We start from the raw sequence: 22,920 nt of genomic DNA, 5'->3' as shown, positions 1-22,920 counted from the left end.
CTGTAAGGTCCAAACAGGTGGTGGTCCTTTTTGACGATACATCTGCGGGGTATACCTTCGACGTCATCTGCGATTCCTTACAACGGGGTAATTACTATTCATTTCAACCTCTAAAATCAAAGCAATCTCTAGCAGCACATTGGGCTCAAACAGCATAGTAGTCGGACACTGCACCCACATCAGACCCTGTTTGAAATAGGTTCCCATCTCCATTAGGACTCTTTGAAACAGGCGGAACCATTTTAGATGGAAAATACTCAAATCCGACCACATCAACACTTTAGATTTTTGCACGGGGTGTATGTTAATTAGGTACCGACAATCTGAATAACATTCCCCTATACTGTCAGAACTGGTGTTTTGCGTCTGTTCTCATCCTTCCTGGCCATTTTTCATTTTTGCTCTGAAGACGAAAAGCAGTCGGATAGTTAAAACCCCGCCACATAAGCCCTCCCCAACGGTCGGAGAAGCTTTGATATTCAGGGACATCACACTTACTATTGGCTTTCTCAAGCTGGATCCATTGTCAGACGGGAAATGTTTTTGAGAAAAAGAACCAGTGACATCTGCTGGCCGACATGTCTCATTGCATCACTGTCTTTAAAGTAACTGTATATATAGGTACAATATTTCATTCAAACACAACCTGCTGCAACAGGTGAAGATTTAGCATTGTAAAGATTATTGTAAAAATAATAACAAATAATAAAAAGCAGTATGTACTCTATTTATTATTGAGAAATAAATATAAAACTTTATTTGCACATCATTAGTTTATGAATACCACAATAGTTTTCCCTGCAAAATGACACCAATAAAGTCATACAGAAAAGAGATGAACATTCAGAATCTTTTTATTTTGACAAATAATTAAAGAAGATTGTATGATTATCTAAAGGTATGAGAAAACAAATGTGCCCCGGTTTGCTGTGGGCATTCCTATTTGCTACACTGTAAATTTTGGGCAAACCAATCCACGCTTTACAAACTGGGCTAATGTCTTAAAGACCTATACGTATTGCGTTTGTTTGTGTATGTCTATATATATACAGAATACACAGTCTCTTTAAATGATCATATGTTAGACCAGTCGAAATAATGGAGGTTTACTCCGAAATGCCACCAAATACCAATGTTTATTAAATATAGCTGAATTACTGTTTACATGATAAAATAGGCCAAGACTGGCAATCTTCATGACTTACCTAAACACTACAAGTTACATAACCTTGAATGAACAACAAAACAACATGCTGAAGTCCTGTAAATTAGCCTAGCAAAGCCCAGAGTAGCTGCAGACTGTAGTAACCAGGTGCAACGTCACATGCAAACTACAGGAAGTGTCTAATGAATCTCTGCCATTCAAAGTGTGCATCAATTACCTGAAGGAGACACTGTATTTTTCTTACTGGCAGGTCCTACAATGGAACAGTGTACTTCACAGAGTGAAAATCATCACCCCCTTTGTATAACAGTCCGATTTGCTTGTTCTGGCCATACAAACTGTGTGGATCAGCCATTAACAATGCATCTTGCACTGCCGTGACATCACCTGCTAAACACAGCCTTTGGGTACTTCAGTACAATTCTCCAAAATAGGAAGTGCAGTTTCATTTTATAATTTCACAACCATATTCAGGAATAACACTTGTGTTGGGGCTAAATTAAGTGTGCCGGGTTAATGGTTTTCCACAAGTGTTGTTTCGGCATATGACTCTCCTATTCAGTGCCCTTACCAAAACCAAAGAGGGTCTATAATGTCAATGTATGTCCCTTTTACAATATTAAAACACTTCAATATACCTTAATATTTAGCCTGCCTGTCCTCTTCTCGTCTGCACTACAGCTGTAAATGAAACAGCAGACTTAATCATTATTAAAAAGCAGGAATCGGCTTAATGTTACATTTGAAAAAGCCAAAAAAAAAAGTTAACACATTTTACAGGAAAATGTACACATCCTGACTCAAGATACTGTCTAATGATATATAGTGCACGAATCATATTACAAGTTAATGTGTAGCTTTCTTGATATTTGTCCTTGTATCCTTCTTACATACTACAGCCAACTGATTGTAGTGCAAAATGGATAAATGAACCATTCGTACCAGCTTCAGTCAAAAACGCAGTGTGTGGGAGGAGGTAAACTAATGGATATTACAACAACTTGCAAAACTACATAAAGAAGTCGGAGAAATATATAAAAGAGCTCCCTTCCCTGAATGCAGCAAACTTGGTTGCCAATCAATCATCTCGGTTGTCATTAATTCTGATAGATTTACAAGCACGTAGGTGCAGCATATTTTCAAATGCACTGGCAAGACAGAGTATTTGTCTATTGTTGGCATGTATCAATAAATACTGCATGTTCCCGTGAAATGCATTATTGTTGTGTAATTCCAGTCACAAGTAAAAAGTGTTGATCTCTCACACTGGCAGCAAGCTTTAGCACTCTCCTCCACAGTGACATTTGACTGGATGTGCCTGGCAGGAATGGTTCACAATGCTACTGTTTTTGCAGACAGGCCACTCAGCAGCAGCGCAGGTTGAGCCGGGCAGGAGGCAGCTCAGGGGGGATCTCAGGCTCTGGCTGAAGAGACAGGATGCTGTTGGACAGCTCCTTCCTGGGAAGTTCTAGAGGCAACTGCAACAACAAAACATTACTGATCATTAAGTCAAACTTTGGGTCTCAGTGGATTGACAACAGCATATAGAACTACTGTAGGAAAGTCTGTTTACACCCATGAATTGAGTTTGGCTGGTCTCAGTTCAGTATATAGAGGACAGGATGTTTTCAGTACGGTTTAGTAAACAGGAAACACTACCTTTTTTCTTCTTGGACACAGTAAGTAAGCAGAGATCCACCTTCATCAGTACTATGCAACTTTCTTTCAAGTTAGGCATATACACTACCAGCAGGGGCTTGGTTAAATATAATTTGTATCAAGCATTATATTTACTAAAACAAATATGGGATTATTATAACTGTGGAAATGAAATCAGACCTGTAGATTAACAATTACTTTAATCTTTCTGTAGCATTTAGTTTGACAGCTAGCAGATTCATTCTTTGCAGCATGCCTCCAACAGATAAGCCCTAAGTTCTTTTGAAATCCAAGTGTAAAATTGCATTCAGATGAGAGGTCACACCACTTGAAGGCAGATTTGTATTAGGCATAAGCAAAACATAATAACGCTAATAAGCTGTAGGGTAATAGCGCTCAACATTTAAAAGAGGTAATTAACAAAAGCACAACAATGAAATGGTTTACAAACCTTGTTCAGAATGTCATCAACGAGTTTTAAAAATATCTCATCAACATTATAATTATCCTTCGCACTCGCTTCACAGAATCGCATACAGGATATCCTCTGGGCAAACTGAAACAAGACAAATACAAATCTTAAGTATACTCATATAATAGAAGGGAGGTGTACATAAACAACAACCCATGACGTTATGGTTTCAAAGGCAATTCCTCTTGCCTATATCAATACAGTTATCCAGTTATCTACATACAAAATCACAAAACACACAGGGTCTTCTGTTTGTTTAATGCAGTCATTCAGTATAGATCCTTTTTAGCTTCAGGAGATTAAGGGGCTAGGGGGCTCCCGAGTGGCGCATCCAGTAAAGGCGCTCCTCGCAGGATGTGCCCTATAGCCTGGAGATCGCTGGTTCGAATCCAGGCTATGTCACAGCTGACCGTGACCGAGAGTTCCTAGGGGGCGGCGCACAATTGGCTGAGCGCTGCCCGGGTAGGGAGGGCTTAGGTCAGCAGGGGAATCCACGGCTCACCGCGCATCAGCGACCCCTGTGGCCGATAGGGCGCCTGTGGCTCTGCAGCGGAGCTGCCAGATCTGTGTTGTCCTCCGGCACTATAGGTCTGGTAGCATTGCTGTGGATCTGCAGTGCGAAAAATGACGGCTTGGAAGGAGCACGTTTCGGAGGACGCGTGTTTCAGCCTCCGTTTCCTGAGTCGGCGGGGGGGTTGCGAGCGGTGAGCCGGGGATACAGATAATAATTGGGCATGCTAAATTGGGGTGAAAACCGGGGTAAAAATAATTGGCGACGACTAAATTTAAAAAAAAAAAAAAAAAAGGGGGCTCAAACTGCCTACCTTTTCGCCTTGCTGTCGGGTGATTTTTCTGTCAGCTTCACAGTCTAACTTGTTTCCAACTAGTAAAAGTTCTGCATCCTCTGAAGCATACTGTTGGAGCAAAATAAGACATATGAGGTGACATGTTAAGTACAGCAAATTGCTGACCTAAAAATGTGCATTAGTGTCAAAAAACAACAAATGTGGTCTGCTAATGATAACTCTCCACTGAAGAAAAAGATGCAAAAAATGTGGAGGACTAAGTGTCCGAAAGCAGCCAACTTTGGTTCTTGATGTACTGCTTTATGTAGAAATGTAAGTATTATAGGTGGAATTTAAGACAAGCATGTAGGTTATTTAAGTTACTTAAATTTATTTATTTTTTTTAAAACCAATAGCGACATGCACTCATTTAAAACAACAGTATAAAACAGAGACGCACTGGTCGCTCTCTCTGTACCTTGTCAATCATTTTCATCCACTTTGGCAAGTCGTCAAATGTCTCCTGCTTGGTAATGTCGTACACTATTACAATTCCCTTGGCTCCTCTGTAGTAAGCAGAAGTAATGCTGTTGAATCTTTCCTGCCCTGCTGTATCCCTGAATGGAAACAGCACATGGGACTGTAAACAGGCCACCGTCAAAAAACACACCTGCATTCTGAAGTATAGCACATTTTTTGCATCCAAGAACTTAGGGTTAGGATTTTGATGCGGACATGCCACAAACACTTAGAAGCAAACCTATGCAATGTTACACATGAGTTAATAGAATGCAAGCAGCTGAACAAACATTGTTGATGGAGTGACATGAATGCTATCATTTTTTATGGAACTTTAGCAGATTATTTAAAGCTACTATCTGCAGTATATGCACACACTTGTAAAACACATTTTTACATTTAGATTAGTCTCCCCCTCCCTGGTTCTGCAACTGGATCTCCCTGATTCCTATCTTTATTAGAGCAGAGTATTTTTGAACTATGTAGAATTATATAAAAGAATATCACTTTTGTTATTCTTATCCTATATATATATATATATATATATATATATATATATATATATATATATATATATATATATATATATATATATATATATATATATAAAATCTGTACCTATGGCATTAGAATGTCATTTCTATGTTGATAATGAATGTGGTCCTTGGTGTCATGTTTTACTGTACCTAAATACTAAAGCAATAGCATTATTGTATTACCTTTGTGTCAGCATCCTGAAGCCCTTCTGATAGCAAATGCCAACCCCTCGAGTCCACTGTGCTGTTATTTACTTTTCCCCCACAGTCTAATACATGATGAATGAAGACGACACATGGACATCTAGTGTTAGGTTACCGCTGAAGCCAAGGATGATGCAGTAGTTAAATCAGGTGACAGCGACACAAACACACAGGGTGGAACATGCAGAGCTGGAGACCTGCCAAAGGGGAGTTTGTAAGCCAGATTCACTCAGTGCATTTCAATACTAAGCAGACACGGTCAGGTCAAGCACAGACATTGCTTTAGTCGTTCACTTACATGCCAAGTGAACTACTTAATCTTACTTGAGGCCTTTAGGACTACTCCATCAAACAATGTATTTGACAGTAAAAAGTAAAACTAGATTATGTGCGCACACCTTTAGTGATCTCTATGGAAAGCCATCTGGGACAAAAATGCGTTGTGCTGCTTTAGAGTGAGCCAGAATCTCATGGGACTGAAATGCCTCACTTAAACAGTACCCAACTTCCTAAAAATGTTGTGTAGTGATTTCTATATAGACTGTATATATATTACATATATTTAGTTGTGACTGTTACGTGGAATGTAATAAACGAGAACCAAAACTGAGTTTTTTTCCCCTTCACTTTACAATGCCATTTCCATGTTTGTTTTATTTGAAGTGTTAAAGTTAAATTTCAGTTTTTGTTTGCTTTTTAGCTACAAAAAGACAAGTAAACCTCATGTTATTACTTTATGAAAACGTGTCAATGGCCACTGTTTACTGCGAAGAAACGGCAATGGCAAGGAATGAAAAAAGGAAAAAATATATAAAATGCGTTGACACCTTTATGTACTATTTATTTAGGAATAAACAAAACAACATTTAACTTGAACTGCTATTTGGCATCCTTTGTTTTGTAGTTAATTCACTGGGGTAAAGTAAGCCCTACACAGCTTATTCTTTACTTCTGGGATATTTTTTTTATTTTAACAAGTTACATATTGTAAGGACTTGCTGTAAAATAAAAGGCACACACACAGGGGCCACGGCCACGCTCCCTGCCCCTGCTGCTATGATGTCTCTGCCTGCGTTGAAAAAAGAATGAATATCCGAATTAATATTTAAAATTATGAGCGAATACCCGAACGTGAAAATCCTGTGTTCGTCCCAGCACTAATTAAAAGTAAGATTTAATAAATGTGTATAGTAATTTATTAGCTTTACTGTATTTCCTACATTCCTACAATCGTAACATTGGACAGTAGAGTTCGTTTATATCACCAGTTAATTTCAAAACACAAACATTTTGGCATTCCAACTGGGTATATAAATATGGGTGCTAAGCTTTGTATCTTTTTTTCTAAGGTAAGCAAAGTATTTTCATGTTTAAAGTAAAAACAACATTTATTTAAATTGCACAGCCACAGGAGTGAATCCATAAAGCTGTGAAGTCTAGTCAGTTAATTTTATTTTATTTCAAAATCCCTCAAGACCGACATGTTGCCCACATGGAACTACACAATAGAAGTTGAGTTTCTACTACTGTAACCCAATCCTCCTTTCTATGGTTACCCATGTATGTCCAGTGTATCTGCATCTCTTTTGTCAGGCACTCCCGATCAGAACATTTTCATTTATAATGCATGGAAAGGGTTCTTTTTCAAATTACTGAACTTTGAAACTTTAAGGCAGCATGTTTCAGTTTTTGTTTAGTTTTTTTTTGCTTATTCGATTTAGAGTCTAATCACCGACTCTCAAGGTCAGGTTTCTTTTATTGCTGCATTTATTTTACTTGCACTGCAGTACTTTGGATGTCCCCAGGAGGCATAAAAGTTAAAAAATATGCTCTTTTACCTAAATCATTGAACATTCTTGAAACAAGAATTAAACAGCTCACTGTTGATAGAAGTGCAATAGAAACACTACATTGTTTTTAAGGCAGGAATTCCATCAAATCGAGCTGGATAGCTCTTACTTACCAGATCTGTAATCTGATTTTCTTTTCTCTTAGCTCAACAGTTTTGATTTTAAAATCAACCCCTACAAATGAGACAGAGGGAAAGAAAAACAGAAAAGGGTTAAGAGGAAAACGTAATGAAAAGGTGAAATCAAATCAGAAATACAAAAAGTGAACAACAAACTTAAATGAATAAATTCAACACCACCATACAGTGGCTGAAGCTAACAGAAAAAAAAAGAAATCCATAAATCTTAACTGTTGTGGACTTCCATTCAGCATGTAGGTCTCAAATGTGCATTTTTAAAAGAAAAAACGTTAGGTTATTATCATAACCCTTGTTCCCTAAAATAGAAATTTAACCATTGCTGTATTGGTATTTACCTCCTAAAGACCCGAAACCTTCTAGATACCTTATAGAAAGATATATCAAAGCTGCTTGTAGAGCCTGTGACACAGTCATGGCCTACCCCCGAGGGCATAAAAGCTATGCCTGTGTTGTAAGGGTTGACTGAGAAGCCGCCCTTAACACTCTAGTTCCAAAACCACGGTAGAACCTCGTAAAGGTATGGGGAGTAGCCCACACCGCTGCATTGCATATGTCCTTGACAGATGCACCTTGGAATAAAGCCCACGAAGTTGCCATGCCCCTGGTGGAATGGGCAGTGAGCTTTTCTGGAGGGGACAAGCTGGCCAGTTCATAGGTAGTTCTGCATGGTGTCTGCTATCCATTTGGACAGCCTCTGTTTAGATAGCGCTTGACCATGGGATTTAGCCCCATTGCAGACACAAAATTGTTCAAACTGCCTCCAACTTTTCATCCTGTCAATGTAGTATGCCAGCGCCAGCACTGGGTGGAGTGTACGGAGTCATCACTCCCTGTCAGACTGGAAGGAAGCCTCCAATTTTACAGACTGGTTGACACGGAATGCCGAGATTGTCTTCGGCAAAGAGGCAGGACTGGTATGGAGTGTAAACCTTGTCCTGGCCTCTGTAAAAATTAAGCAAGCTTTCACAATGGAGAATGCTTTATGTGATAAATAATTCAGCTTAGCTGAATGCATGGGCTCAAATGGAGGCTTTGTGAGTGCACTACGCACCAAGTTTAGCCTCCAGCGAGGAACAATGTCCTTCATAGGCGGCTGAAGTTGCCCAGCCCCTTTCAGAAATTACCCCGCCAGGAAGTGAGCTACTGGGAAGACCAAGTCAATTTTGACATGGCAAAATGAAACGACTGCCAGAATAGACCTTTAACGTGGAGGGGGATTTCGCCTTGTCAAACAGGTCCTGCAAAAATTGCAGTATAACTGCCATGGGACAGGTCATGGGGTCGAACCCACGAGGCAGACACCATGTCTGAAAAACACCCCACTTGTACCCGTACTAGCAACATGTGGAAGGTGCTCTGGCTTTCTGCAGGGTGTCAGTGACCCTATTAGAAAGCCCCAGACGAATCAAATGCAGCCGTTCAGGGGCCAGACCCAGTGCTGCAGGCTCGATGGGTCAGGTTGCCATAAGGTCCCCCGCGACTGACTGAGCAGGTCGTGGCGCTTGGGCTCGATCATTCGGTATCCTTGATGTATATTTGCAGGGCTATCTATGCAACCCCATTGTGCTCTGCATACATGTTTATGATAAATGCTGTTTGGTATTCGTATTTTCAATATTTTTAGTCCATTGTGCGTTATGAAAAGTAAAATTATGGTAGAAAAAGATTATGGTACATTTTTAGAAGGGCTGCAAGGTTGTATTAGAAGTTTAAAACCCTTATCAAAAAATACATTACGATCTGATATTATACCTTGGCTGATGCATTGCCGGCACAAGGGTCATACAGAATACAGTATTTACAAGCAAATATAGGGTGCAAGCATAGTCTAACTTCACAGGGCTTAGTACAATGCAGCACCTAAACTGTAATCACCATAAATTCTTAACAGTATTATAACTATCTGGCATCACAGGTAAAAGCACTGTAATAGAAGAGGTTGATCTATGTTGCCAAACTAACTTGAATGACACCATTTTTTCCTAGAGCAGCTCGAGCCATTTAGAATATACAGTGGAACCCAAGAGTACACTGAAAGAGTAAACAGAAGTGTTGCTCCATGAATTATGAGCAGAAAACTGATTACAAAAGACCTGTTTTGTTTTTACACCTTAACTGAGTTTAAAATCAGGCACAGTCACATATAAAAGAAAACAGCAATGTAGAGTAAAACAAGAGATAATTGGTCTGGCTCCCTAAGATTATGCTCAAGGGCAAAGGAAACATAACCTTTGCAGTCAGCTGAACAAACAAACAAACAAACAAACAAATAAATAAATAAATAAATAAAAACACATTTATATCTATCTATAAATTTCTTCCTCAAAGCAAATGCTTAACCAAATCAGGTAAAGTGCTGAAAAGATTGGTTTCCATTTTATTGCAAACAGATGCTTAAATATGAAGGGTTTGGGGATGGTTCAAACTGGTTACCGTGGTCACCATTTGAACCCATCTGGGTCAGCCAAGTCATTTTACAAGTCGTGTTCTCTTATCTTTAATAAAATAAATAAATAAATAAATAAATAAATAAATAAATAACACATTTTAAAAGCATTTTAGGGCTTTTTAACTACCCTCAATTAGGAATCTTCAAAAATACTTTTGAACTATTAAAAAATTAAGGACATTTTCTTAACCAATGGTCAAAAGTTAAAATCCCTGACGTATAGTATAGCAACCCACTAGGCAACTATGTCCTTGAATGTTATAAATGTACTAATTTAAAAGCGCATATTTCAGAAGTCTCAGAAGTAAGCCTACTGTATACTGCACTTGACACCTTCAACCCTCACTTTAGTATCAAGGTCTGTATCTTATTTTAAAGTCTCAACCCAGAATAGCCCAACTGCGACTCTGAATCAAATCCTGCTTGTATTTATTTTTTACAGCCGAGTGGAATCAAGGCATAACAGGTCACATGAATTGCCAAAAGTCACACCAGCAGGCAGTGACAGTAACCTGGGATTCAAACCCAGGATCTTCAAGTGCTGGCTTTAATGTGAACCACACCGCAATGCAACGACTTCCCCAATCTCTGCAGCCTGCCACACATTTTAGAAAATGTACTGTATAACATACCTTGCCTCTGGCAAAAGACAGTGCTGGGATCATAACAGTTTCAAAGTGTTGTTAAGTTCTTACCTTGCTGAAATGTGCACTAAAAAAATGCACATTTCTGTCTTGCTGTCATAAATCTGCCCTAGTATTATTAAGCATGCCAAATAACTGAATCATCCATGGCAAGCTGGAATCTCCTTATTATCACTGTTGCTAAGTCAATGAGGCAACACTTGAGATTTCTAAATATACCCCTCTGTTGAAAAAGAGTTTCACAACACATTCATACTAACCAAATGGTGCCTTCTACGCTTGCTGCTGCTTCATTTTCAGCTGTTCATTGCCCAGTGACAATGACAGCTGTATTTCACTTATGAATGATTTGCAACTCTATGTTCAGAATACATCTAGTTGGGCCATATTCTCCTGGAAATCAATCTTATGTTCTGCCACTCATCTTTACGCCTCTCTCTAGCTGTTCCACACAAACGCCACAAGGTCTTCTGTGTTGTTGTGTATTTAAACATCCATTACCACCAAGTGGTTGTATTTGGGTAAGGGAGTTGTTATAAAATTACTAATTACTACTAATTACTAATGCTGTCAAAAACACTAATGGCGGTCATTTGTAACTTCAAAGCTAAAAGCCCTTGAGGTATGAATATTGTCCCACTGTATCTTAAACCATTTCATTGATGTGATCACAGTTATTTCCCACTTGTTATTTCCCATTCCATTGTACTCCCTGAAAGCAATCTACGAATCATGCAAGGAACTGTTGGAAGTAAAAGTTACACATAAAATTGGTAAATCAGGATAACTAACTACAGTACTTTGTGCTGTGGTACATGGGAACTTAGAAAGGTCTGAGTTTTTGTTGCGACTCTCTTGCAGCTAAGGCTGTTCTCTTAATACTTTATTTGTTGTCTTGATGTTTTTTCCCAATGCAGCAGTGCGGCAGTGTGAAAGCCCTGCTGGTACAGGGGTGTGTGTGGGGAGTATTGGGTGGCAGGGAGGGGGTTAAATTGCTCCCTTAAACACGTGGGAATGTGGCTCCAGCCGCAGGTGAAAAAAAGAAAAAAGGGGTGATCATGGGTGTTCATAGGAATTAGTGGTGAAGGTGCATTGTGCGGTGTGTAAATATATAAATTATTGTTGGTGTGTAGGGGAGTTTTATGAAGCCGTGTTTCTAGTGTGAAAGTGGAAGCTCGGTCTACAACCGCAGTGGTTAAAAAAAAACTTATGTACAGTGTATAATATATATTTACACACACACACACAGAGCATCAGAAGAAACTTATCACTATTAGAACACTATTATTAAAACACTATTATTTGCTGTACTAATATAACAAACTATGGATGACTATTACTTTAAATACATTTTCACGTTATGCACAAATGTAAGAATTGGCTTTCTGTGTTGATCTAGTTTGTTCTTTCAGATAGCATATTCGTTTGCGTTATTTATTTGAATTGCAAATTTATATCCTGCCCGCTATTACAGTTGTGTTGCTGGATTCATTAGTTTATCTGTAATGTAATCACAGTTTTACATATAGACTGCCCCTGTTCTCAGGGTTCTGGGCCACGGTTTTCGGATAAAATCCCAAATTCTGGGCCGCTTTGCTATTCCGAATTCAGCCCAGTTTTGGGGATATTCTGCTCCGGTGACAGCCATGTTTCTGAGTCATGCATGTTCAGTTTACCAGAACTGGGTCGTGAATTCATTTAAGAGTAACCCGACATGAATCAAAGTTAATGTATTTTTTGACTCTCCCTAGAAAACATTATTTTTTATGAAGAAACAAAAATAAAATGTTTTTTTTAAAAAAAGCTTATTTCTTTATTACAATGAAGAAACTACATTGCACTGAAATGGATACATGAAACATCATTAAAAATCAGTCGTTTTCCTTTATTAAAGGCTAATATTAAAACACATTTTTGAGAAGGAACATGGTATTCAAAAAAAAAAAAAAAGTCATGCGTAAGGGTTTAGAGACCATTACCCTTCAACAACTTCAGATAAATCGTATTGTATTAGTTAACAGTTTCCTTATCTATTCCTGATAGTCAATACTGTAGGCTTAGATACTGTTTAAACAGTTGGACTATGCAAATATAAATGGGGGGGAATGAGATGCATTGTACAATAGTAATGATTAAATCTACTGAGAGATTACAGACATTCCTGTGCAAAAGTACAAGTACAATAGAACCCTATAGTTACGAACACCAAAGTTACGACCTGACCGGTCTACTGAACCCCCAGGAATTGCTTAGCCAACTGAAATACAGGAGGAAATTTAGGTAGGCCATGATTGCAAGTGCCTGAATTGGAATTTAGCCATTATATTTGCATAGTCAAACTGTTTAAACATTATCTATAGCCTATAGTTTAAACTATCAGGAACAGAGAAGGAATATTTTACTGTAACAGGGCGAGGAGCCCTGTATATTGATTTATTTTTAGAACGGGGTCTCCCCCTCCGCTCCTGTGTTGTATTTGTTTTATGATTTATGTATTTATATATGGCGGCGAAGTGCCACATGTTTTGTTATTGTTTTGTTTTTATTAAGTTTTGTTTATTTAGCAGACAGTTTTAAAAATGTGTTCTGGCAGAGGCGAGGTTGGGTACTCATCCTCTGCCAGGAATAATTAAAAACCTTGTGCAGAAGGTGGCCATCTCCCGAATTAAGTGATTAATTTGTTGCTAATCGGGAGATGGTCACCTATATAAAAGCCTGCAGCTCTCTGCACTCAGGGTGGTGGGTGTTCGGTAGTGGAGAACGAGATCATGACATGACTTCAGCTTCCCTTACACCAAGTGTAGTGTTGTATTCCAGATTCGGCCAAGAAATAATTTGTAAATGGCAAGGTTACCACTGTGGTGAATGATTCTGTGTTCCAGACAGCCTCCCCATTTCGTCATGCAGCAATTCTGAAGAAAATCATTGAACAGAGTGAAGAGTTGACAATATTGAAATACTCAGATGGGGGAACTGACCAAAGAAATAATTTAGAATCTGTTAAGATTTCGAATCTGTTGAATCTCAAACTGAATGCAATAGGGATGTAGTAGGGATTCAAGGAAATGCATGCAAATGGATTAGGGAGTGGTTAACATGTAGAAAACAGAAATTACAGATTAGAGGAGAAACTTCAAAATGGAGCGAGGTAACCAGTGGAGTACCACAGGGGTCAGTATTAGGTCCTCTACTCGTCATAATCTACATTAATGACTTAGATTCTGATATAGTAAGCAAACTTCTTAAATTTGCAGAGGACACAAAACAGGTGTGACAAACACTGTTGCTGCAGCATTATAAATACCATATGGGAGATACTGAAATTGAAGGAATCTATGAGAAAGATCTAGGAGTTTATGTTGACTCAAATGTCTTCATCTAGACAATGTGGTGAAGCTATAAAAAAGGCCAGCAAGATGCTCAGATATATAATAAGAAACTATTTTGTATAGCGCCCTTAAAAGCAGTTCTCAGAGTGCTTCACAATTAATAGTACAGCAATAAACAGATTATACATAAAAAATCACAGGGAAATAAAACAAAAATAAAAAAATAAAAATCATAAAAACACCTTTCTAAAAAATTAAGTCTTTAAATTAGCTTTAGAAACACTCAAAAAAGCTGAGTCCCTGATCTCTAGTGGAATAGAGTTCCATAATTTGGGGGCATAGCAACAGAAGGCCCTGTCGCCCATAGAGAGCAGGCGGGACACACAGCAGTGTGAGATCAGAAGAGCGGAGGTTGCGAGTGGGAGTGTAAAAAGATAAAAGATCTCACAGATAAGTCGGAGCTAGTCCATGAAGAGCCTTATATGTCAGCATTAAAATTTTAAAATCAATTCTGAACCTGATAGGCAGCCAGTGTAAGACCTCCAAGACACAAGTGATGTGATCTCTTGAGCAGGACCGAGACAAATTTCTGGCTGCAGAATTTTGAACAATTTGAATTTTAGTGAGGATGCTATTAGACAACCCAGCGAGCAGGGCGTTACAGTAAATCAATCCTGGAGAAAATAAAAGCATGGACCAGTTTTTCAGCTGCAGGTAGAGAAAGCATGGGACTCAGTCTGGCAATATTTCTAAGGTGAAAAAAAGAAACCTTGACAGTATTCAGCACATGCGATTCAAAAGTTAACCCAGGATCGAAAAATCACACCCAAATTTTTCATCTTAGATCTGAACTCAAGCATGATTCCATCAACAGACAGATATAAAGCATTGGTTTTACCTAGCTGGCAGGGAGTACCTAACAGCATTACCTCAGTTTTGTCACAATTAAGGTGTAAAAAATGTTGCAACATCCATTTTTTTTTATATCAGAGATACCGGCAGTTAGGGCAGAGGCAGCAACATTGATATCAGGTTTAGAATTAATATAGATTTGAGTGTTGTCTGCATAAAAATGATAGTGAGTGCCATGAGACCTTAAAATGTGGCCGAGGGGAAACATATAAATACTAAATAACAGAGGCCAAGGACAGAGCCTTGCAGGACACCAGAAGTTACTGGCCCAACCTCAGAACTAAACCCACCCAGGGAGATAACTTGTTGACGTCCTGTTAGATATGATCTAAACCAGTTGAGGGCAGTGCCAGAAATGCCAAATAAACACTCTAATCTATCAAGTAGGATCTCGTGATTTACAGTGTCAAATACTGCACTAAGACCCAGGACGATTAAAATTGATAAAGCACCTGAGTCAGCAGCCATAAACAGATCATTAGTGACTTTGAATAGGGCAGTCTCAGTGCTATGAAGATGCCGGAAGTCAGATTGAAAGGGTTCAAAAAGATTGGTAGCAGTGAGATGCCAGTTTAATTGCCTAGTGACAGCTCATTCTAGTAGTTTAGCTAGAAAGGGCAAATTTGAAATGGGGTGAAAATTATTAAGATTATCCAAGGCCATATGAGGTTATAGTGAAAAGTATTGAATTTAAATTAAGGGAAGTAATGTTAAAACTTTACAATGCATTATTAAGACCATCTAGAATATTGTGTTCAGTTCTAGTCACCTCGCTACAAAAAGGAAATTGCTGCTCTAGAAAGAGTGCAAAGAAGAGCGACCAGAATTATTCCTGGTTTAAAAGGCATGTCATATGCAGACAGGCTAAAATAATTGAATCTATTCAGTCTTGAACAAAGAAGACTACGCGGCGATCTGATTCAAGCATTCACAATTCTAAAAGGTATTGACAATGACTTTTTGACCTGAAAAAAGAAATAAGGACCATGGGCCACAAATGGAGATTAGATAAAGGGGCATTCAGAACAGAAAATAGGAGGCACGTTTTTACACAGAATTGTGGGAGTCTGGAACCAACTTCCCAGTAATGTTGCTGAAGCTGACACCGTGGGATCCTTCAAGAAGCTGCTTGATGAAATTCTGGGATCAATAAGCTACTAACAACCAAACGAGCAAGATAAGCCGAATAGCCTCTTCTCGTTTGTAACCTTTCTTATGTTCTTAAATGTGCAAACATCTGTCTATTCAAAGAATTTGATCTTGATATGATGACTGTTGTCCGCTGTGCACCTGGGCAAAGCTACATGAAGGCAGCAGAACGTGTAATGTCTGTGTTAGACTATGGACTTCAAAACTGTGCCATTGAGAGAGAAATACTTGATGAAAACACTGAAGGGCTGCTGAAGAAATGCAACAGCATGGCTGATATATAAGGACCACAGCAGCAAAACACCAACATCTTCAAAAGAAGTGGAGTGAATCTGTAGAGACTGTCCAGTCTATGTTGAGAAATAGGTTTCTGTGACAAACTAAAGGATGAACCTAATTCTGCTATGAACCCAGCAACACATGCTGAGATTGACATACTGCAGCAACACCTTTGAGAGATGTTCCCTGAGCTGGACCTATCAAAGCTTCAAAAAGTGCATACCAAAAAGTCCAATCTTACAATGACTGGAAAGAGAATCACTGCAGAGAGACACTGTACTGTTTCCCGATTTAAAAATGTACTGTCGAAAGCTGTTGCCTATCCTCAAAGTTGCCAAGAGAAAATCTGACATGGTTACCTGATACAATGATAGATGAAAGTGGAAAGCATTACAAGGCCTATGATGTTGTTAAAAACTTCATGAGAAAACTTCAGAGACTGAGCGACCATCCCTAAAGTTGAAGAAGCCTCCAAGGTCCAGTTCTGCGATTCGTACAAATTGGGTAGCACAGGAAAGCAGCACTTCCCAGGTTGAGAGAACAGCTACTCCAAACACCAATACCAAGGCAGATAGTACAGGTAATACAAGTATCAAAATACTCTACGCATCACCAACAAGTAACTATAAAATATAAATACTAGGTCGATAAGTAGTTTAGTTTGACAATTGTTTCCATTTTTTTAAAGATCATCTGGGAATTCAGTACATAAAGGAACAAAAAGATACTTGACTGAATACATGCAGAGTATCAGACTTTCTATATGAAGAATAGTTTCTCAAGTAAAACCAAATAATTTCAAAATTATTCATAATAAGTTTCTGAAAAGAAGGTTTATATTCATTTAGAATGTTTTTCTTCAAAACAGTTGCTGTGACTACGTGCACCAGTGTCCAGCAAGATAATACCCTGACCACGAGCTCCAGTGTCCAGCAAGATAATACCCTGACCACGAGCTCGTGTCCAGCAAGATAATACCCTGACCACGAGCTCGTGTCCAGCAAGATAATACCCTGACCACGAGCTCCAGTGTCCAGCAAGATAATACCCTGACCACGAGCTCCAGTGTCCAGCAAGATAATACCCTGACCACGAGCTCCAGTGTCCACCAAGATAATACCCTGACCACGAGCTCCAGTGTCCAGCAAGATAATACCCTGACCACGAGCTCCAGTGTCCAGCAAGGTAATACCCTGACCACGAGCTCCAGTGTCCAGCAAGGTAATACCCTGACCACGAGCTCCAGTGTCCACCAAGATAATACCCTGACCACGAGCTCCAGTGTCCACCAAGATAATACCCTGACCACGAGCTCCAGTGTCCAGTAAGATAATACCCTGACCACGAGCTCGTGTCCAGCAAGATAATACCCTGACCACGAGCTCGTGTCCAGCAAGATAATACCCTGACCACGAGCTCCAGTGTCCAGTAAGATAATACCCTGACCACGAGCTCGTGTCCAGCAAGATAATACCCTGACCACGAGCTCCAGTGTCCAGCAAGATAATACCCTGACCACGAGCTCGTGTCCAGCAAGATAATACCCTGACCACGAGCTCCAGTGTCCAGCAAGATAATACCCTGACCACGAGCTCGTGTCCAGCAAGATAATACCCTGACCACGAGCTCCAGTGTCCACCAAGATAATACCCTGACCACGAGCTCCAGTGTCCAGCAAGATAATACCCTGACCACGAGCTCCAGTGTCCAGCAAGGTAATACCCTGACCACGAGCTCCAGTGTCCAGCAAGGTAATACCCTGACCACGAGCTCCAGTGTCCACCAAGATAATACCCTGACCACGAGCTCCAGTGTCCACCAAGATAATACCCTGACCACGAGCTCCAGTGTCCAGTAAGATAATACCCTGACCACGAGCTTGTGTCCAGCAAGATAATACCCTGACCACGAGCTCGTGTCCAGCAAGATAATACCCTGACCACGAGCTCCAGTGTCCAGCAAGATAATACCCTGACCACGAGCTCCAGTGTCCAGTAAGATAATACCCTGACCACGAGCTTGTGTCCAGCAAGATAATACCCTGACCACGAGCTCCAGTGTCCAGCAAGATAATACCCTGACCACGAGCTCCAGTGTCAAGTACCAGCTACCACATTGATGTATAGCCAAGTATGGCTTTTATAGCCCAAAATGCAAGAGCCCTTGCACTCTGTGTTGAATGCAGAAAGCCACAGGATATATACTGAAAGAGTAAACCAAGTCAGAGACATGAAGTGCTATTGGCTGTAGTTTTAAGTGAATACAATGATACATGTTGTTCATTTCTCTTTCCAGCTTCTGCATCTGTTTCCGTCAGACGAGATATTACATGCAGACCACCACTTCAGTGCGTTATGCCAATAGAAATGCCTTACTATGATGCTGAACTTGGCAGGAAGGACACGTGTGCATATTGTGGCATAGAAAATTCATTGACAGATTCTGAGCTGCACAAGGCATATAAAACTATCCTTCCAATGTGTTCAGATTGCAAGGAGGACAACTCCCAGTCCAAAAACCATTTGGAAAGACGACAAATTAAGGAAGTTTGCTTTTGTGCGGTAGTATGCTTTCCCCATACCCTTATTAAAGTTCACCCTAGCAGAAGCATGCTAAAAAATGTAATAAAGCATACTGAATGCATGTTAAAGCATAGGCAAGCATTGTCAAATAGAGTGGTATGGTAAAGCTATGGTGACCATATGGCTCTGTGTTGAGCGGGACAGTTTGGGTCAGTTCAGGCTTTTCAACTCACAACCCAATGCATTCTGGTAAGCGTAGTCCTGCTTCTCTTAAAAGGAAAGAATGGTACATGAGACAGGTAAAACGTACCAGAATGCATTGGGTTGCGAGTTGAAAAGCCTGAACTGTCCCAAACTGTCCTTCTGATCACTGAGCCATATGGTCACCTTAGGTACAGCATATTAAAGAAAGTGGTAAACCATGATAAATACATAGTAAGAACATGGGCGAAGCATGATAAAACTGCCAAAATATTGTACAAAAATACCATGGCAAACCTTCAGGATAGGTTTGAAATGTTCTCCATTTTATTTTGTAAACTTCAGCAACAATTAAAAAAAAAAAAATTTAAATATATTTGTCTGACAATTGTGTATTGCAGTACATTGCATTTTGCTGGTTTGAATATTTTAAGTTCCATTTGAATTAAAATAAGAAAATGAATTGTTCTACATCTTTGTTTCGTATTGCATTGATTGCACTAGACTTGTTCATATTCAGTCTTGGAAAGAAGATCATACTGTTTAATGGGGGGAATAAAAGAAAATAAATAAATATAGGTTTTAGCTACCTACCTACCCTATTTTATTCCCCCAATCGTAGACGTTATTTGTCCTAGACACCATTCAAACGCAATTATTTTGGACAGTGGTGCATCTGCAGCATATTTTGGCTACAAGAGGGAATTCTTTTTTCAGACGGGACACATCATTACGATGCCTTTTGTACAACAGACTTTTTATTATGAATTATTATTAAGTGCATACGTAATACAAGCAGAAAACGTTGACTTCATTGACCAAATGTAGTTTATAGGACTTTAGAATATTTTTGTATTTACCTTTGTGAATTGTTTTATAAATTCAATACGTGTTTAACCACAGAACTGATAACAATTGTGCCTGTAATAAATGTCTAGATATTATAACACAGCATATTTTTTTTTTCTTTTACAATAGAGCATGGCCATTCGTTATACCTTTTACAAAATAGTCTGTATTACTTTTTTAAATTTTCCAATAAAAAAATAATAACCCCCCCCCCTTCCTTCCTTTTTTTCTCCCTTTACACAGAGTAAATCAATCGTCCTTACCAACAGTGGACTTGCACGCTTCGCAGAAAGTATCATCCGTGAACCTCTCCATCAGACTGGTTTTGCCGACTCCGCGAGAGCCGATGATAATGACCTGCAATTTGTAATCGGCCGGCCGCGGCTGCAACTTCCTTCGGCGAGACTGCCCACCGGTCAGAGCCGGGGAACCGCTCAACGAGCCCCAGTTTTGTCCGCTTTTCCCACTACCGCCTCCGCCTCCGCCTCTCTGCTGTATCTCATACCTCGAATCCATCATTTCCACATCCGACAGCTCAGGGCCAACAAAGAAATTCGAACCTAACTTTATTGTTGGAGCGAACTTCTTAATGTCCTACAGTTGCTAAAAGTTTTGCTCCCTCCAGCTGTTGTCCTGTAGTGGCAAAGGGAAACGGATCGTTACATCATAGACAACAAAGTTATAGGATTGGGAAACATCCTTCTGAGAGAGACGGGACAAAGAAAGGAAAACACTCCATCTACAGGGATGGAAGACCAGCATGTTGTAGAACAACACTGCAATTTTATAGAGGAAAATCAAATACGGCCAATGAAGAGGCTGGTCAGCATGAGCACAATTTACCGCTGTGGAAAATGGTTGTTCATGTAAGCAGGAAGGTAAGATTATTAAAATACATGTGACACATTGTTTAGCTTTCTGGATTTTGCATATCATTACAGTAGATATTGTACATTGTAACACTGGCCATTCACCTTAAATTAACATTTTGGACATTCAACAGAATGTTTGTACCCATGAACTAGGGTTCCCACCTCTGACGTACAAAAAACCGGGACACCAGTCATTTCGTATAAATAAGTAAATAAATAAATCATATACTTTGCCATTTAATGTCCCGGGAAGTCTTACAGATTTCCCAGGAGAGCTGCCTCAAAAAGAGAACAATCCAGGCAAAACAAGAACGGGTGGCAACCCTACCATGAACTGAAACCATTTGCATTTATTTGTGAAAAATGTGTTTCAGATCAACTGTTTAAGGGGGGTGGGGGGCTTATTTGCCTGCTGCTGTTTTTGGCACCATTCAACCATTAATGCGACAAGATACCCCCCCCCCCCAGTATTTTGCACCCCACAGTAGTGCTAAAATTGCATCCCTTGCCAGAAAGTCATAGCGACGCCACTGCCACAATCATGTTCAATCAAGTCAAGATGTGATTCTTGTGCAGCTGTTTCATTCTAGTGAAATATACCGTTCTACTGCACCGTACTTCTTCAAGGTAGTTTCTGCAGTGTTTTTTATACTGATAAAATGTCCTCAGTACCAAACTGTTTATTTAAGTGCTTCTATCTGCACCTAATTTGTTAATTTTTAACAGCTGTCTTACCTTAAACGGATAAACGTTGTACTTGAACAGAAGCTTATCGTCTTACCAAATGATCTTCAGTGACAATGTAATGTACTGCACAAGGGCAACTTAAATGATATGTTTTGACAATGGTGCCAATAAAGTATGGACCAGTATACACACTATTTAATATTTTTATTGTATTAAAATTACTGTTCAATATTTGTTCCAAATGAAATTTTATTGATGGAGTATAACTATTTCAGTTACTAAAACATATTATATTATATTATATTTAATGTACTATTTCATGTATTATGCTACTATCATGTATTATGCACTTTCCACTGTATTTAATGTATTATGCATTGTTTTTTTTTTTTACTGTATATCATGTATTATGCATTTCTCTGTATTTAAAGTATTATGGATTTTCTTGTTGTTACTGCATCTTGTAAAGCGGTTTTTGATGGTGGTCCAATATGAAAGGCACTATATAAAATAAAAATTGATTGACTGATTGATTGATTGATTGATTGATATCCTCAGTAGGTAACTGCTCAGCCATCACACTGAAAGGGTTCTTCACCAGGGAATGAAGTGCTTCTGGTAGCACTGAGAAGTAGTGTGAGCGCTGGGAACTCTTCGTGAAGGGCTGTCAGATGTTCACTGATAGCTGACTTGAGACCTCGGTCAATGTTGACTTTGTCCTCCTCGACAGATACGGAAACATGCCATATCTGTCTATCTTCAACTTACTGCGCCACAGATCCAAATTCATCTGGAAGGCTCTGATTTTATTAGTCAGGTCTATTAACGTTGAATGTTTTCCCTGAAGCGACAGATTGAGGTCATTAAGGCTATCAAAGATATCCACTAGATATGCCAAGCAGAGAAACCATTTCTTGTTTCTCTTTTTGCAGGAAAAACTCTGCCATCTCTTCATGAAGTACAAAAACGTGCTTTAATGCCCGTCCCCTAGAAAGCCATCGGCCGTGAGTGTGGTAAAGCAGAACTTCGTATTCACCACCCATTTCGTTGCAGAACTCTTGAAAGAGACGACTATTCAAAGCATGCGTTTTAATGAAGTTCACCGCTTGTATTACAACATCCATCACAGCATTAAGGCACATTGGCAATGTCTTTGCAGCTAGATATTTTTTTTTGTCGATATCAGTGTTCTGATTGGTGTGTGGCTTAACGCTTTGGCTATTCCAGAGCTCTGATTGGTCTGCAGTTTAATGCAGCGCTTCAGCTTCTGAACAATCAAGCACTCTAACTGGCTACATACACACACAGGCTAAATCTGGTTGTGAGTTCACCTTTTGCTCTTAATACGGATTGTATACACATACAGTTCGGTTCCAAAGGGCAGCGACAACTGCACTAGTTAATCCTTTTCGGAACAAGTATGGAGTGCGGTTATTAATTCAGTTCGGTTAGTTAATGCGCACTAACTGTGTGTGTGTATTACAACCGCGCTAACACAACCGCAGTTGGTGCTCAGTGGATTTCTGTGCAACTGATGATGTCATTGTTTATTAGACATTTCCGTGTGATAAACATGACTAATAACTGCAGTGTTTGTGTACGTAGCCTAAGTAATGTTGTTCTGCCTTCTGTCTTAAGAAAAAAAACCCAGTGCACACCGTAATACAGTCTCCAGAGTCGGGAAAATGGTGTTAACT

The 22,920-nt window shown here is 39.4% G+C and overlaps 1 protein-coding gene across 1 annotated transcript; it reads right to left on the bottom strand.

Moving 5' to 3' along the window:
• Positions 1–708: 708 nt before the first annotated feature.
• On the bottom strand, positions 709–20,433 carry LOC117435652 (ras-related protein Rab-12-like). The gene is made up of 6 exons (XM_034058990.3): positions 19,928–20,433; positions 7,304–7,364; positions 4,560–4,698; positions 4,121–4,210; positions 3,276–3,380; positions 709–2,643 (listed from the first exon to the last, which is right to left on the bottom strand). The coding sequence occupies exons 1-6, from the start codon at positions 20,181–20,183 to the stop codon at positions 2,530–2,532; spliced, it is 765 nt and encodes a 254-aa protein (XP_033914881.3). The 5' UTR covers positions 20,184–20,433; the 3' UTR covers positions 709–2,529.
• Between the last annotated feature and the right edge of the window lie 2,487 nt (positions 20,434–22,920).

This window comes from Acipenser ruthenus, chromosome 3, assembly GCF_902713425.1.
Source record: "Acipenser ruthenus chromosome 3, fAciRut3.2 maternal haplotype, whole genome shotgun sequence".
Lineage (NCBI taxonomy): Eukaryota > Metazoa > Chordata > Actinopteri > Acipenseriformes > Acipenseridae > Acipenser > Acipenser ruthenus.
This window is presented reverse-complemented; position numbering and strand designations above follow the sequence as displayed.

Excerpts from the sequence above, each read along its gene's own strand:
- LOC117435652 (XM_034058990.3), bottom strand. The coding sequence starts at position 20,183 with ATGATGGATTCGAGGTATGAGATACAGCAGAGAGGCGGAGGCGGAGGC. Across the intron at positions 7,365-19,927 it reads AGCGTGCAAGTCCACTGTTG|GGGTTGATTTTAAAATCAAA; the intron begins GTAAGGACGATT and ends TCTCATTTGTAG. Across the intron at positions 3,381-4,120 it reads CCCGACAGCAAGGCGAAAAG|TTTGCCCAGAGGATATCCTG; the intron begins GTAGGCAGTTTG and ends GTCTTGTTTCAG.